General features: G+C 38.0%; 1 protein-coding gene across 1 annotated transcript; it reads left to right on the top strand.

Moving 5' to 3' along the window:
* Positions 1–427: 427 nt before the first annotated feature.
* LOC103999244 (uncharacterized) lies at positions 428–16,987 on the top strand. The gene is made up of 3 exons (XM_009420933.3): positions 428–1,541; positions 10,465–10,772; positions 16,383–16,987. Exons 1-3 carry the CDS (start codon positions 559–561, stop codon positions 16,733–16,735), a joined length of 1,644 nt encoding a protein of 547 aa, XP_009419208.2. The 5' UTR covers positions 428–558; the 3' UTR covers positions 16,736–16,987.
* The last annotated feature ends 1,647 nt before the right edge of the window (positions 16,988–18,634 follow it).

Below are 18,634 nucleotides of genomic sequence, written 5' to 3'. Positions count from 1 at the left end.
TGTTGAAGCTCAAATTAACATTAATATCCTCTTAAAAAATAAAATATAAGAAATCAAATAATTAGTTAAAATATAAGATATTTTTATTGAGATATTTGAAATGATTAGTGTATTATTGCATAAAATGATAGATCAAGTTCATGTGTGAGCTTCATGTAGGTTATTTAATATAATACAAATATATATATTTTTTAATTTTTTTAAAATATTAAAGCTCAAATTGATATTAATATTTTTAAAAATTAAAATATAAAAAATCAAAAAGTTGGTTAAAATAATATAATATATCTTGGATATTTTTAGAAAATATTTTTGTTCGAATTCATAATTAATTTGAGTGTATATATATATATATATATATACACACACATTGGAATGGCAAAGATGCTATTTCCAAACTTTATAAGAATAGATATGTAAAAGCCTCCCCCACACCCCCAAAATTCCAACGCAAAGGCCAGAGCTTTGAGGTCTTCCGCCCCGTTGCGCTACGGAATCCTAGATTTCGCCTAGCTTATCCGAAACCCTAACTCTCAATCACCGAAACCCTAAAAATTCATGAAGAATCCCAAGGGATCCGGCGGCAAAGGCCCCTCCCAGAAGGGCCCCTCGTCATCCTCCGGCGGCGGCAGCCGAAAGTCCCGATGGGAGAACGACGACAAGTCCCCCTCCGAATTCCTCGCCCCGTCCTCCGATTCCAAGCCCTCCAAGCCCAAGGCCTCCCCGGCCCTCGTCCCCAAGAATCACCTAACCTCTCCTTCCCCCGCCGGGCTCCGCCCTTTCCATCACCCCGAACCCGCCGGGCCCCCGCCGCCTCCGTCCTACGGTTTCCACAACCTCGAGCGGCGCACCATCGTCCTCGCAGACGGCAGCGTCCGGTCCTACTTCGCCCTGCCGCCTGACCCGCCGATTGACCCTGCTGCTGATAAGTTCCCGTACGGCAGCCCGGGGTTTGGTCTCGGACCGGAGACTGCCCCCGGGTTGGGGTTCGTCAACCACTTTCCGCCACCTCCCGGAAGGAGGTTCAGCCCCGAGGACTTCCGTCAGCCACCACTGAATGGCCGTGGCCCTGGGCTGCAGCGCGATTACTGGGATTCTCTTGGGCTTGATGGTCCTCGGGGTCCCTTGGAAGGTGGCCCTTCCTCATTAAAGAGGAAGTATGGCGGGGAAGATGAGTTCTTGTGGCACCGTCAGCATGTCATGCAGCATGGGAACCCTAATGGTATCCATCTTGGCCCTTCAGGATCTGGTGTAGATCGGAGGGATTACTTGGGTGGCAATGGCAGCCCTTTTGGGCGGGATCATCATGATGAACCAAGGTTATCGAAGCAGATGAAGCTGGGACGAGAAAGTTATGAGGAAATGACCCCACGTAAGACTCGCCCTGATGATGCACCCCCTGTGGTTTTGGATGTGGATACCCAGGCTCTGAAGAGGGCTTTCCTTAGGTTCTCAAAGACGATTAATGAGAATTTAGCACAAAGAAAAAAATATTTGGATGATGGAAAGAATGGACCTCTGCACTGTGTCGTCTGTGGCAGGTTCGATCACATTGAGATATTTTTTCTTTTCTATTTTGTGTTCTTAATTATAAACTTTCAGTTTAATTTCTTTATTTGTTAGTCTTCTCATGCATGCTTGGTATTATGCTTCTAATCCTCTATAAATTTCTGCAAGGTCTCCTAGCATTTCTTATCTGTTTACGTGTTGATATATGTGAACACTTCACTGTGGTTAGCTTATATTCTTCATTTGTTATGCATTGCTGCACTTAGTTGTCATCCTTAGGTCTGTTATGAGCATAGTGTACGTACAAATTCATGATCATCCATTAGCATACATATTATGATGCTGGTATGATTTATTTTGATACAAATTCATGAAAGTCCATTTGCATACATGTTATGATGCTGCTATGATATATTTTGGTTGCAACCATAGTTGACCACATTTTCTGAATCACATTTCTTTTCTTCTCTCCCTCCTTTTTCTATGTTTACATTATAAGCCAATTCCTTTTTTGCAATATGTAGACTTCAAAAAAGCATTCAGTATAATTTGTGCCTTTTTGTATTTGTTTTAGATATATAATTGCTTCTTGTTGCTTATTGGCATAAAAAGGGTATACCCGGTGCATGAGGCTCCTGCCAATGTGCGGTCTGGAGAGGGTTCATGTATGCAGCCTTATCTTTAAATACTTAAAGAGGCTGTTTCCACGACTCGAACCTTGGTCTCCCGGGTTGCAAAGGAGCAACCTTATCATTGTACCAAGGCCCGCCCTCTTGTTACTTAATGATATATTATTCAATATTCAAATTGTGACATAACAGGCCTATAGATTTTGTATTTGACTTGACCTTGTTTAATCGATGATTATGCTTGCTAATTTTTCTTGTTTGAATGATTACACTCCTTTGATGTACATCTATATTTTATAGACTCAATGTTTGCATGATTCTATTTGTATAGAGGTAATTATGCATGCTAGTTTGCAGTAATTTAAATAGGCGCTCGGGCGCTCGCTTAAGCGCTTGGGCGAGGCGAGGCGAGGTGAAGCGAGGCCCGAGCGTCTCGTGTGTGCACCAGGTGGTGCACTTCAATGAGGCGTCGCCTGGGCACTCGCCCAAATGCAAGTGCTGGGCGCTTCGGGTGAGCACTCGACTCTACTAGGTGAATCGAATCGGTTTAAGGCTGGTTCGGTTCGTAGTTTCTTACCTTAAAACCACGCTTCACTCCTGCTCGAGCTCGAGGAACCCTAGCGCTCCTTCTGCCTCCGTTGCCGACACTTTCTGTCGCTGCCTTCGCTGCAGATGCAGCGGATCGAGCCTTCCTCTGTTGTCGACGGACAAGTCCGACGGCCCCCGTAGCTTCCTTTTGCTGTTGCATCCTTCCACTATCGAGGGAGAGGACCACAGGTTCCTTCGCCACCAACGGACGCCCTCTGGAGCTTCCGTCGCTGTCGCTGCTGTTGTTTGCAGCTTTCATTGCTATCACCACTACTGTCTGCAGCTTTCGTTGCTGCCGCTGTTGCTTTCCACAGCTTCCACCGTTTCCACTATTGTTGTATGCAGCTTTCGCCATTGTCACTGCTACTTTCCGCAGCTTCCGTCGCCACTGCTGCTACCGTTCGCAGTGCCGTTGCTGCTGCTATCGTTCGCAGCGCCGTTGTTATCTCTGTTACTGTTAGCATTTTTTTCTCTCCCCTCGAACTTTAAGTAATATACTGTTAACAGTATATTAAACCATTGTCGCTGCTGTCGTTCGCAGCTCTATTGTTAACAATATTTTCTCCCCTCTTTAACTTGAAGTAATATACTGTTAATAGTATATTTTAATTTAATATTATATTTTAATTTAAATAATAATATTTTTAATTATATTATTTATTTTTTATATTTTAATATTTCAGAGAATATTTTTTTCTCCTCTTCTAACTTAAGTAATATACTGTTAATCGTATATTTTTAATTTAATACTATATTTTGTTTAAATAATTATATTTTAAATTATATTATATATTTTTTATGTTTTAATATTTTAGAGCGCCTCGCTTCGCTTGGACGAGTGCCTAGCGCCTCGGATGTTTTGGGACCTTGGCGCCTTTTGGGGCCTAACGTATTTTAAATTACTGCTAGTTTGTATCCTTGGGCCCACTTGAGATTTGCCCACCCCCTTTTTTTTGCAAATGTCTTAAATCCCGAGTTTCATTTTTTGTTAGTCCACCAGTGCTAGAAGATCCAGCACATGAAGATTTGGGTTTATGTTATCATCATGTACTAATTATGCTTTTGGTGGCTCTTTAGCTTGGTGTAAATGACTATTAGTTATATAATTAGGCGAGTGGCTACTAAGGACTTGTCTATGAGTGGGTGCACCAGCACTCTCCTATATGAATATGTTGCAAACAATCCAAGAAATGAAAGCCCGTCAAAATTGGATGGTTTTCGGTATGCTTCATGGTCTTTTTCACTTGACGGTGAAAGGGAAGGAGAGAAAGAAACATAGAGAAGGAGAAGATGGAGGAGGAGGAGAGAGAGGGGGGTTGTTGGGTTTAGAGAGGCTTGATGAATGTCTATTGGGAGGGTAGCTATCAGGCAGGAGGGCAATGGTAGAGGAGGAAGAGAAACTGGGAGGGTGGGGGTTATGGTGGAGGATTTGAAAGAAGGATGGGACAACGAGAAGGAAGGAAAGGGGGAAGAACTAGAGACAAGAAGAGGGAGGAGGAATCGAGTAGGAGGAGGGAGAGGGGGGTTGTTTCGATTCAGGGAGGCTCCATGGAGGGTAGGGGCTTTCGGGGAGGTTCAATGGTTGCAACGATGCTGGAGGGGGAGGAGAAAGAGGGAGAGCATGGTGGGAAGGAGAGAGAGAGTTACCACAAGAAGATGCTGTTAGAGGGACGTCGTGTGAGAGGAAGCTGCTCACACGTCATTGGAGCGCCTCCTTTGCCACAAGAGGAAGCCGTTTGCATGCCACCACTCCAGAGAGGAGGTCGGGATCGATCTTGTGTCTGATTGGAGGGTGAGTGATGGTTCATCTGGTTCGATCAAACTAGGATCCCTCTCATTTGGTTCGATCAAATCAGGATTCTGCTCATATGGTTCAATCAAACCAGGATCCCGCTCATATGGTTCGATCGAACCAGGATCAGTTTAGGCATGCGCCTGAGCTGTGTGATGTCTGGGCTCAGGCATGCACCTAGGCACACCCAGTTGCAGCGCTTGCCCGACCTACCATTGAGGCCTTGCCTCGCCTGGGCACCTGGTGACTTGTAATTACGAGTACCTGATTCTGTTTGCTGGGATGTGTATGCATATGATTTCTTTTTCTTTTTTATTTGTAATTTGATTTCTTGTTGATTTGGTTGTTAGACATTCCATCTGTTCTTATGTCCTCATCTCTTCTAAATTCAAATACTTGTCACTGATTGTGCAAAGGTTGAAACTGGGCTGCTTAATATGATATAAATTATTGAAGGCAAGAGAGTTAAATATGCTAGATGTCATCTGCTCAAATAGATATTATTCAGATTTACTTCTTGCTCTCTGTATTCTTAGTAAAGACATAATATGCTAGGAAGTCTAGAGTCCACTGAAAATAGATAGATAACTTTTATGTTGTTAGCAGTATGGCAGTAGCACTGGGTGTTAGTTGGAAGATTATAGTTCTCTAAATGTTTCTTCTAGTATGCGACCATCACACATTATCTTTATCATGCTGACCTGTGTGTTCTGTGATCAACACAAAAGTCTTTAATACATGCATATATGATCTGATGTGACGGTATAATTTACCAAAGTGTTTGGACAAATTTTGTATCTAGCTACGTCTCCTACTTCTACTACCTTTTTTATCATTTGCAATCAGTTAATAGCTTGGATATCCATTTTCCAGATATGAACATCCTTTTGACATTCTTGAATGTCACCAAAGATTGCATCTTTGGAAGTGTGCTTGTGCTTGAGTGCCAAGTAATACAGTTTTGCTAGAGGTGGTAGTCTTACTTGAATGCTTTAAATCATCTGCATTTCATTTTCCAGGGTACCTGTTGTGTTTACGGGTCAGATTCAGATCAAAATCTTGATATATTGACTGCTTGGGTATTGCTCAAATGTACCTTTTGTTGATTATAAGGTTAAAATTGATGTTATCCGGCAGTTTTTTTGAGGGTTTTAAAATAAGGGATTTAATTTAATTCATTAACCGAACCCGATGTGGGTATCTGGTCAACTGAACTTGGCCTGTTAGCTGATTAGGACAGGGGGCTAGCTATACCCTTTTTTTTCATCTCTACCTCTGAATTGCTGTACCGCCCGAGTCTGTATGGTATGGCGGTACATACCAGTCCGACTCGCCATCGAGATGCAACTCGCCCGAGTCCTTGTCGGCATGCCCCAGCGTACCATGTGTCGATGTACCAGTCAGTACAGACCGATATGTACCGTATCGACAAATCTTTGAGATGGGTCCAGTAACTGCAATGGTGAACCCTGATCTCTACCTTGCCTGACCTGGTCTATTCCCGGTCCATATTTTTGCTCCCTGTTGGCAGATTCACTGTGAATTGGATCCTACTTATGCATCATATGAACACGTATCAATTCTTCTTTTCATGTTGAAGTTTGGAAATCTTCTAGTGTGCATCGTTTGGTGCAATTTTAAGTACATTCAATCTTTTACAAGGTACATCACATGACTTTTGCTACACTATTTTGCATTGGCCATAGCTGTGTAATATTTCACTTGTGTTTGTGCCTTGTAATGCCACTTTGATGTGTATGTGCAGATTCAGTTGCTAATCCTTTTAGTGAATCAATGTCTAGATTTTGATTTACAGGAAAGGAGATTTATAATGAATCTGTCTGTATAGCCTGAATTAGATTTGAAAAAAAATAAATGATTTTTTGTTCAGTCGTGATTGTTACAAATTGGTCTTTTCTGGCAGCCAATGCTAATAATTGATTTCCCTTTTAGATCATTCTGTTTGTTCATGAAATTTGGACACCAATTTATATGTTTTTTTTTTTACATTTTTTATTGTTAATTGGAGGTACTGGACTATTCAAATGATGAATGATTGTCTGTTTTGCAAATTGGCTCGGAAAATCAGATGAAGGCATTACTGGATATAATTTCTGGCCTGACATAGTGGCTGAAAGTAATGAGTCCTTAATTTGGTTCTTTGTTCCTTTTTCATATTCCCTCAAGAATACCTACATTTTTTTTTCAACTTTAGCTGTATAATTACAAAGTTGGTGGCCAAGATTATTTTATAGCCTTCAAGAGGGAATTTGAAAATAGAAGTGAAAGAGCATTTTGCGTAAATTATATTTGCCATTATCTATGGAAAAACTATTATAAATCAAGGGAGACATCCTTTTTCATTATAATGTGCATGAGGTGTTGGAAACTCGAGTGCTGCTTCTCTGAATGGTTTGTGTGCTTACAAATGTGCTTACATATGCACTTTCGTACTTGAACTTTGTAAATACATATCCAATTCTTTGACAATGCCGCTTTGTCTAGATGGGGATTTGTACTGTGAACAAAGAAGGCTTGATGATTAAGCTGGGGTAGCATAGAGTTTATTCTTTAATAACAAATTCAGCTGAATCCTTAAATAGGCAAGTGTCACAGTCTGTTATGTTTCTACACCACAAATTACATGGTCTTTTCTTGGTTAGCCATGCCTTTTAGTTTGTAAATTCTTGTGTTTCTATTGTGACACTTCAGTTTTAGGGTTTCTGCCTCTCAGACAACATTTAGCTGCTGTAACTTTGTGTTTGTTTAAGATTGTCAATTCTAACTTTGAAGATTATTGGCTTTGTTAAATTGACAATTTTCACACAATATGATCAAGCTGCTGATGTTGCTTCAACATTTTAACTAAGGTTTATTGCATTATAGCTGTCTAAAGAATTTCATGGTACCTTAGGCCACTTTGTGCCGCCATACTCATTTCATGATTCTCAATCTCTGATACTGGTCCCTGGCTGGACTGTTATAATTCTCGGGCATATCAGTACACATTGTATGCTAGTTTGTGCCATGGTACTGGTAAGGTGGGCAAGAGAAAGAGAAAAAGAAGAACAAGAGGAGGTGAAGTACAACTGGCAGTAGACAACGGGTGGACCAGCTGTGCAGTGGGCAGCGAAGGCTTGCCCTGCACACAGCAGGAGGGCAACAGCAATTGCGAGAGAGGGAGTGAAGGTTTAATAAGGTTTTCAAATAAACCTTGAACTGGGGCTGAGCCACCTATAATGGGCTGGTCCATGACCTGGATCTCTGTCAGACCGGTATATACTGTTCAAGGTCCTGACAGTTCCTTAGATCATGTTCATTATTATGTTTCTGTGCCTGCATGTATCTCTAAATGTACTGAGCTTGGTTCTGTATGCATCCTCTCCCAATTTTCACACCAATGTGCATAGGCATGTGCTGGCGTAAGTCAGTTAAGAGAGCATGGTTCTTTCCTTTGCTGGCATTGGTGTCTTAGGCATTATTTTGATCTTAGGTTTTGATTATTGATGTTTTGTGCAGAATCCATGTTGGTTACAATTAATATTCCTACAGGTTTGATAGGCACTGTTTTAACCCTTAGATTTTGATTTTAGATGGTTGATTGGTACAATCCATGGTTATAACTATCAATATTCCTTTCCTTTGGTTTTAAGTGTGACAGTTTGTGAATCTAGATGGTCGATCAGTATCTTGTTTGCCAACCCGTGGTTGGTACTGTCTATAATTCTTTATTTTGTGTTTTACTCTGGCAGTAGTACATATTAGTTGTCATATTTACTAGTTTCATCTTTCTTGTGTTTCTTCTCCTTTGTATTAGAATGGCAAATGCATTATAATGTTTTCTTCTCTTTGTGGGCACTGTTGTTTCTTGAGCTTTTATGCTCATGTAAGCTTTAAAGGAAAATACCATTAAATGTTTGCATCTCAGTGAAAATTGTATTCCTATTCGTTGTTGTCATTAATATTATTGATGTTATTTTTGTTGTTAGTAATAGTGGCCATGACTCAATTAGGGTTTGCTTGGGCAGCAGGATTTGTTTGGAAAGCTGTTGTAATTAAATAGAGCAATCATCTTGTTGGAAAGTTGGAGTGTTTTGCTCATATATGCCATGGCCAATTCTTTTAGCATATTCTTTTTTTATAGTGCAAACAGGTTTGTAGCAACTTTTCTGTTTTACTTATATCTTCTATTGTGACAAACTATACTTTGAGATTTCCCAGCTTAGTCTCACATTGGATGTGCGAGGAGAGTTGATTATATTTATAAGGCTAGATGAGTTAATAGTAGTCTGTCATACCGAATCGTATCGTCCGGTATGGGCGGTACATACCGGTCCAACAGACCAGAGGTACGCAGACCGTCTGGTACAGTAGTGCACTGTAGCACTACATTAGTATACTGTAGCAAAGTATTATATCACTATAGCAGTGCACTGTAACAGTGCACTGTAGCAGTGCTACAGTGCTCGATGCACCTGAGTGTACCGTTCGGTACACCGTACCATACCGATACCGAGCCCAGGTCGAAATATCGGTACGTTACAGTAATACGAACCTTGGTTAATACTATGTTTAGATTTAAGCATTTTGAGTCATATGGTTCCAATTCCATGTCTATCAACTTAATGTGTCAATCTTCCCATTTGATATGAAAGTGGATCTTGTATTGAGCAGTGTGAGGATCAAGTAAAAAAAGGATTATTTATGGATGTGGCCGGAAGCAGATCACAATATGGAATCACCATTGAGCTAAACATCATTAGGGTTTTATTCTGGGCCATGTTTGGACCTTAACAAAAACATCAAACCTTAAACAAGGGATATTGTAATACTCCAGTGTAGTTCCACATCAGATGTGGGCAGATGATTGATTAGGCTTAAATGAGCCCTTTACTATTAACTTGGGGGATAGATGATTGTACTACTATTATCTTGGTCTTATGACCCTAGGTTATTAAAGTTAATGGTTCAGTCTTATCTTGCTCAGCAATTTCCAAAATGTTTGTTCTTATTTTTAAATTTAGATTAAACAAGAAAGGTTGCCCTTGTGATTGAGTAATTTTTTTTTCAGTATCCCGTGAGTGTTTATATTAGTTTGCTATCATTCAGTTGAAGAACATTATATGTTTGAGTTTGCATGTCAGAGGAGATATTTAGAATAGTATTTCTGTATTTTGTTGCTTGGGGCTTCTTTCTGTGAGCCTCAATTTTCTCTTGATTGTTAAATTGTATTGGGCTACGATTGCTAGATTTGTTGCTAATCATGGACAAATTCTTTTAGCATCATCCGGTTCTATATTGTTTTAGTTGTGATGTTTTCTCTGCATTAATGAATGTGTTGTTCTTTTTTTCTCTCCTCCAATTCCATTCCCCTTGGGTTGTGTTGGTATGCTTCTGTTGATCCTCTGAAGGGGAAACTGGAATGGAATGTTTAATTTTTCTTTTTTCTAGATGCAATATTTAGGATCTGATGCTGCTTGATCGGTTGCTTGATATAGGTCATCAAACGTGTCATGATGGAGTACCTGTTTGAAATTCTTCCTGCCATTTTGATGAACTCCCATAGTCGTTATATGATTAACAGCTGTTCAGCTTGCTCATGCATATTCTTTTGTTCCTCTGTTGGAGGGAGATCTCTTGTCAGAGGAGTTATATTGACTTCCTTTTTTCTTTCTCTTTGGCATTAGATAACTATGTTGCAGAATAGTATTTTTCAGTTGCTGATTTGGTTGTCAGATGATACTTCTTTTGGTAGCACATTGGGGTGATATTAAGTGTGATATAACCCTGAATCTAATGATTTAGTGAAATTGTTTGTATTAATATCAATCAGGAGGATAATATTTCTTTTCATTTGTAGTGCTATGCTTTAATTATTGGCTTCTAGTTCACTAGGGGATCTTTAACTTTTTTGTTATTCTATGTCCTTGGTTTGCACAATTACAGGGCCTCTAAAGACTTCGCTGATGTGCATGGGCTTATCATGCACACATACAGCTCACAAAATGCCGACTTGCGTGTTGATCACCTTGGGTTACACAAGGCCTTGTGTGTGCTTATGGGATGGAATTATTTAAAGGCCCCTGAAAACTCCAAGGCATATCAATTATTATCTGCTGATGATGCTCAAGCAAGCAGGGAAGACCTTATTATATGGCCCCCAACAGTGATAATTCATAATACAAGTTCAGGAAGGAGAAAAGATGGTCGCATTGAGGGTATGGGTAATAGAGAGATGGATAATATACTTAAAGGTATATATGATTACTGATTTCATATTTCTTTGAATTATAAGGACTAGAGTACTTCGAAGAAGAAGAATCAGTAACTGCGACCTTTATATCGTTCATGCCTCAATTGTTTGCTCAAATGTTGGTCAGTCCAAATTAATCTGTTCAAGTCATGATTTTTTCGACTTGTTCAGACAGTATTAATGAGGTTTTGGTAATTGCTCTGTTCCCACTATGTCCCTTAGTTTTTTCTCTTCTCCAAGATAAGTCATTATCTTATCCTAGCCCCTAGGCAATCTGCTTCTTGTTGGTTCTTGACCTATTTTATGATACTTCTATATACTACAACATGGTTCGTCTTACTGATCCGTACCGGTTTATCGATCGGTTGTCAGTATAGTATGTACCTACATATCAATACATAGTACGGTGGGGCATACTGACAAACTAGTATGCATTGTCTATACCGATCCCTTATTGGATAGGTAGATACTGCCCGTACCGAGCGGTGTGCCATGGTACAGTGAACCTTACTTTACAAGACCATCCGCTTAAGCTGGTCTTTTCTATCATAACATATATACATGTATGTTTAATTCTTACTTCTCGAAACCACGTTTTAGTTCTCCCTTGCTTCCATTCTATGATAACTGTAGTATTTGTCATGACCCATAGACATTTCATGACTGCTCCTGTAAGGGTACTCACTTTGGTTTTATATTTTGGTTAAAAGTATAACATTAGGGCTCATTTTTGTGCATCATGTATCGACTACAAAAATAAACTTCTATGAGCTTTATATACTTTTTCTGCATATAATATTTGAACTTCAAACAAGGTCTTTCTCTTTCCCTCAGACTTCATAAGACTTGTACTTTACATAATCAATACCAAGGAATCAAATACTAGTATCAGTACCTGTCCTGTAATCCTATTGGAGAGGTATGCATAAGATGGTCCTGTACAGTGCACCTTTGAAAACAAAAGAGAAGTTTATTAGAATGCCAGTATTTGTCCATATAGTTGGTTCATTGATGCACTGATACCTTGACAGATTGGTGTGTATTGACTGCCATCGTCCATGGTTTCAGATAATAGGTTTACTGACTATGCTCTACTAGTTTGATACTGTAGAGGTTTCCTGGTACACTGACAACACTGATTGGCAACAACACATTAAATGATTTTTAGTAAGTATTTACCTCTTGGTCCAATATCATTTATGATAACCGACTGGACCAGTACGGTACCATTATACCAGGTAGTTTATTGACCTATGTCACTTGGGATGCGTTTGAGAATACATTTGAAATGTGCAGGGAGGGTCCAATGCACATTTCATATGTGACTTGGTGTTTGATAATTTCTTTTCAAATCGTAGTTGGCTTAGATGCTGGATTGCAAATGCTCAAATCGTATTTCAGCATTTGCGGGATGTTTATGAAATTTTTTAAAATTTTCAAATACCCTATGACATTCTCTAAAATCATAGGATTGCCACTATGTAATAGAAACACTAACCCTCATTTTCTTTCTCCCTCTCTCGATTTTTTGTCGTCGCCGACTCCTCTCATGTCTTCTATAAGGTGGAATCTTATTTATTTATTTTCAAATATTATTTTACATTCATTTATATAATTATATTTTTGGGCTGTACAATTTTTTTTTATAAGATTACATACATTCATTTATTTTATTTTATTTGTTTACTTACTAATTTAAATAAAAATATGTATTTACTTTTGAATAAATATTAAAAATGTTGGAAGGGTAAATTTGTCATATAACATTCAATGGACTTTTGGAATTCAATATTACCAAGAAACACTTACGTCAATAAATACTTTTTTCATCTATTGTTTACAAACACTCAAAGTATTCCACAATTGTACATTCACTCAAATCCCTTTCTCCAAATGTACATTAAAAATACACGTGTTCCCAAACACACTCTTAGTATCAATGAGCACTAAAATGAAAAAAATAAAAAAATGAATGTTATTGGTATATTGTTATTTTGCATGTGATTACCTGCTAGGAAGTTTCTTGAAGTTGTTGAGGTATCTGAGTTACATAACTAAATTATTGTGGCCAAGCATTTGCATGAGCAATCACCATTTGCTAGCCAAGCTTCCTAAAAGTGGCAGAAAATTAAGGGCATCAAAAGTATTATCACATCACTTTTGATGATTATCCAAGTTAGAGTAAAGGCATTAGGCACACTGACTTTAGGTTAGAGTGTAGTCATGTCTGTTTTTAATTTAATCTTAATTTATAATAGTTTTGCTTTAGGATTTTTAGCTGAATTTTATCCAAGGACTATCATCTTGTACCAATCACCCATTCCTGGTTGGTCTGATATGTATCTGTTGGTACTAGTGGACTGACACAGAAGGAGAAGAGGAAGGAACAGATGGTGCTGGTTGGAGGAAGATAGAGAACAAAGGGGAGGCCATGGAGGAAGAGGAATGAGAAAGAGGAGGAAGATAAAAGGAGGAAAATGAAGGAAAAAGAGGAAGCGATGGAGGAAGAGGAGTGAAAGGAATTGGTGGTCACAGTGGGTGGTGAGCAGCATTAGGCTACTCACGGGCAAAGAGGTCTTGCAAATACAATCCCTAAACCATTTAATAAATAGTTTTCTTAATAAGTTGAATCGGACCGTCCAAAATCAGGGTGGTCCGCATATTGGTTCACTCATGGACTGTACTTATTGCCCATTTCGTATCAGTCCAGGCAAAATGGTGTTCTATGTTTTTATCTATGTTAGGTAATTTTATCATGTTAGTCTTATTATTTACTTTTAGAACTTTTTTCTCTTCTTACATATGAGTTGAGATTTGTGAAAACAGAAATTCAATCTTTGGTATTTGAGTTCCAAATAAATGTAAGATAAGCAGTGAAATAAGGTGTCTCTGGTGGAGTTTTGTGAACAAAAATAAGATTTCTTTGGCCAGCTGCCTTTTTAAGTTGGATTTATGACCTGAGGGAAGGGAGGATTGCATATGGGTCTCCCCTCCCTTGATTATAAAAATGCTTGTATGTAGCTAATAGTGTAATAAATTTGGCAAATACTTGCAAGAATGTCATTCTTGCTGTATGTTTGCTGTTGCTTTACTATAGCAGCAATAGATCTGCTGTGTAACACTAAAGTAGCCCCATTTGTCAATTACACAAGCTTATGTTCATAAATTTTATCAACTGTGTCTTTATCATCATTTCCTTGATCTGATATTTATTAGTGTTTTTTGTTAATAATTATCACCAGATGACCTCACTTGCACTTTTGTATGTGCTTCTAATATTTTGTCTTCATACTTAATGTCTACTGATCATAGACCAATATTAGTGTTTTTTGTTAATAATTATCACCAGATGACGTCACTTGCACTTATGTATGGGCTTCTAATATTTTGTCTTTATACTTCATGTCTACTGACCATAGAGCAATATTTGGAACATTGATAAATGAGGATGTCCCTTTGCACTTGTTTTACATAGCATGGAACTTAGGTTTGATTATCATTACTTGAAGTTGATGGGCAATTTGCAGCATCACAGGATGCTTGAATGATCACCACAGCAAAGTGTGGTTGGGCAGTAGTGCTGTTTTGGATGTTAAACATTATTTTCAAATTTAGATTACCATTTGCCTAGCATTCCACAAGTCATTGTCTTGGCCTATCAGAAGAATGCATCTGCATGTCCCTAAAAATTTGTGCCTTTTGGGATGTGCAAATGCTTAAACTGCACTTAGATGTTACCCTTCCTCAATGTCACCCTTCTGATGCTTTTGAATGTTAATGTTGATACCCGGGACTTGTGTGAGCATGCAAGTTAAGCATTTTTTATGATGTATGCAGACAAAGGGTAATTTATCTATGATGAATGAATATACAATTAGTTGTATGGTACTGTCTTTGGTAATGGCTTTTTGTATATACTTAGGCTGCTAGCACATGCTTCTCATGGAGACAACTTTTATGCTACAGATCACCGATTAGTGGTGATGAATGGAGTGTTGGTCTATTATATTGTAGATCACACGGGCAACAAGTTTGATATTCCCTGTCTGTTTCTGCATGTCATGTGATATGATGAGATGGGCAGAACTATTATTCATCCAGTCTACAAAACAGTTTAAACATATTAGATGTACTCATGCAGTATCTTGATTTTGCAGAATGCTGGTTCAATAATATGGACCTGTTGTGTCCCAAGTAGATCTCTTGTTTGTTGTTTATTTATTTCTTTGGTTTTCTTTACAATCTATTGCATTGTGTCATCCAGACATGTAGTTCTTCTCCAGTAAAGTAGCATTTGATGTCAACTCAATAGTGACAATGGATTTACATAGAGATATGTAAAGTCAGGTTATCAGCAAGTTGACCTTTAAGATCTTTAGCTAACTAACCTGAGCCTCTGATAAAAGAATCTTGCGTCTTTCCAACTTACAGAAAATAAAAACACCTGAAAATGATGACAGCATATCAGGCGAATTTCCCTTATATATGCTTTTTTTTTCCTGTCTGCTTCATCTCTGTCACAATAGCTTTCCAAGTGCTTCAGAATTTCCTGCTTTAGTGAACCTACTCGAACTCATCTCCAAGCCATAGTTCATAGCTTTCTCCTGTTTCCCCAAGTAAATTATTCCAACATCTTCTTTACATGCTCCTTTGCTTTGGGTTTTTCATGTTTGACCAAGACTTACTACGAATCAGATCTACTGCATATAAGTAATGTCTAATTGGTTTTTTAAACTAGCTTCTTATCTTGATTCCAATTTATCTTTGAATCTGAATTTTGACATTCTAATACTATTGGTACATGCTAGATAACCTTTGAATATAGTAGTACATCATTCTTTCTTTGATCTCTGTAGCTTGTACCAACTAAACCTGTGTGCTGGATGCTTGTATTGGTCTGATTTTTTCAAGGATATTCATAAATACTCATTTGTAGATATGCCATATGCTGAATGATGTGTTTGCATCTAAAGAGAGACTATTGTTTCTCTTCCCTGCCACATTGAATACAAAGAAGTCTGATTAACTTTTGAAAACTAACAAAAAGATAAAAAGATGAGACGGAATTTGTTTGGCCATGTTTTGGTTATCGTCTCATTATTGATGTCATATTGACTTGAGGTATCTTCTTTAAATGGGCTGTGTTACAAAATAAGATTAGGTGCGTACTCGTGCCAATTGAGAAGTGCAAGTGTACAAAGCCTTACCTCTAAATATAGAGAGAATGATTTCATGACTCGTTCTCTGGTCTCCCAAGTCATAAAGGACTGTTGTCCCAAGGCCTGCCCTCACAAACTAAGATTAGGATGACACATATTTCTTTTTCAGCAGAATCTCGAGCAATAAAGGCTAGTGGTATGCACTAGCACATATGGATTCGAAAAACCTTTCAAGGTGCTTTTTGATATTAGTAATAAAAAAAAAACACAATAGTCTATGACCTGCACCTTATAAATTACATATTGTGAACTTTAAGTGTGAGATTTCTATTCTTCAATGAGAATAATAGTGACACCAATTATTTATATAGAAAAGGATGAAAGTGCCTTTTGAGCACTTCAAGTCACTACCATATTATATTTTCTCTTCATATTCTTGGGTTTATTTTCAGAACTAGGTTTTGGTGGCGGCAAGTCGAAGTCAATATATGGAAAGGAGGGCCACACGGGTATCACAATGGTGAAATTTGCAAACACTCAAGCTGGGATGAAGGAGGCTGAGCGACTAGCAGATTACTTGGAGAAGGACAACCATGGACGTAAAGGTTGGGCACGTGTACAAGCTTCTCAGTCCGGTGGTGATGATAAGAATCCCACACTGGTCAAAACTGATGAAAAGACTGGTGAGAAGAAGAGGGTCCTATATGGATACCTGGCAACCGCATCGGAACTTGATAAAATTGATTTTGATATGAGAAAAAGGGCTGTCATCAAGAGCAGAAGGGAACTCGATCTATCTGACTAGTGCAAGACATCCTTCAGATTTTGCCATGAACCTGTGCTCACTGCTGGTGTTCTTCATGTCAAGGGAACATGTGTTTCTGTGCTTAATTTTCCTCTAAACAGATTGCAATGTAATTTGGAAAAATAGCTACTTGGATCAGGATGGCTCTGCAGGTTCCCATATATTTGGTTTGTTGTGGATTTTACCTCGGCTACGATAGATGTAACTAGGACCATTTTTAATGTCATCGAAATATGCCATTTGTGCATTCAATTAGATGTTTCTGGGTGTGATCCACCGATGCAGCATCAGGGAATCATCAATCACGATTCAAGATGTAGGTTCTGTGATATTTGTCTGCTGAGTCTTTTTATTGATGAATGAAATTTGGGTTTTCTTTCCTCGGGTTCGCAGGTTTTGCTTACGGGTGACTGTTTCCTTCTGCTGCCATGATGATATGAGTAGACCTGACCATGATTCTGGAACCATCGGATCCGATTTCGCAGAAATTGAAATCCGAACTGAATTGGCAAGGGCCGGTTTTGAAATCAGAACCAGGTTTTGGTTTGGCCGATTTCGATAATTTTGTAATATTTGTTTAAAAAATTATAATTTTATTTTTAAATTTAAAAAAAATTGATGTACACTCATAATGACTTTATTAGTGTAAAATGTATAATAATGACATAATATAAAATTAAGTAAAACTATAAATATTTAATTACAATTGTTGTTGATATTTTGGTTTTCGATAATCCTTTCCATTCGTAAGTTGAATAGGATGTCATTTTCTTTATGGATGATCTCTTATTTTTTATTAGTCCTTTTTTGTCTTATCGTCCAGAGCTTCCAATGATTTGGGAGGTTATGTTCAATTTGGTTTCATCTAGGATTCATTCTATGACTTCCAATGGTTTGGAAGGTTATGTTTGATTTGGTTTCATCTATAATTCATTCTATGGCTTCCAATGATTATGACTTCCAATGATTTGGAAGGTTATGTTTGATTTGGTTTCATCTATGATTCATTCTATGGCTTCCAATGATTTGGGAGGTTATGTTCGATTTGGTTTCATCTAGGATTCATTCTATGGCGTTGAAAGCTTTTTGACAACTACCGTTGACACGGGAGTCACTAGTATTTGTCAAGATTAGAAATGTTATTTTGTATGGCACCCACCTTTTCAAATAGGAAACTCGCTACCTATAATATTGCCACCAAATTTAAAAAAAAATTCTTAGATATATATTCGGAGTTGGAGTTTGAGGATCCCCTTAGTTTTTTTTACCTTTGTACTAATATTTTTTTCTTTTAAAGATTTTACTATCCGGCTAACTTGTTTGATAGATTCAAAAGTTTCATACCTAACATGTTCTCTACTATAATTAGTACTATAATGGTCATATAAGTTATTAATCAATTATTTAATTTCTCTAATCTTATCACTAATATTAACATCTACTCCTAAATTTTCATAATAAATGAATAAATATTCACCTAAGCAATAATACTATATTATGATGATAAGAAATCGATGATTTTTTTTAAAATAATTTATCTATTTTAATTTCATAGCCATTATTATCTTTTTAAATCATAATTATTTTTAAATTCTTTAAATGCACCAATTGTTACGATCAAGAGTCGGCACTAAGAGGGGGGCTGAATTAGTGCAGCGGTAAAATATCGTCGGTTTAAAAACTTTCATACGATAAAAACTGATTTCGACGTAAACCGATTTCGGAAGCTTAATAACTTGAAAGCGTATGAAAACGTAGTGACTAAGTAAAGTAATTTGCAGTATGTAAATGGTAAGAATAAAACACAAACCAGAGAACATAGTAGTTTTAGAGTGGTTCGGTCAACGTGACCTACATCCATTTTCGGCAAACTCCTCCGACGAGATCATCGGCGTCCAT

The sequence above is a fragment of the Musa acuminata genome, chromosome BXJ1-1 (genome assembly GCF_036884655.1).
Source record: "Musa acuminata AAA Group cultivar baxijiao chromosome BXJ1-1, Cavendish_Baxijiao_AAA, whole genome shotgun sequence".
Classification (NCBI taxonomy): Eukaryota; Viridiplantae; Streptophyta; class Magnoliopsida; order Zingiberales; family Musaceae; genus Musa; species Musa acuminata.
This window is presented reverse-complemented; position numbering and strand designations above follow the sequence as displayed.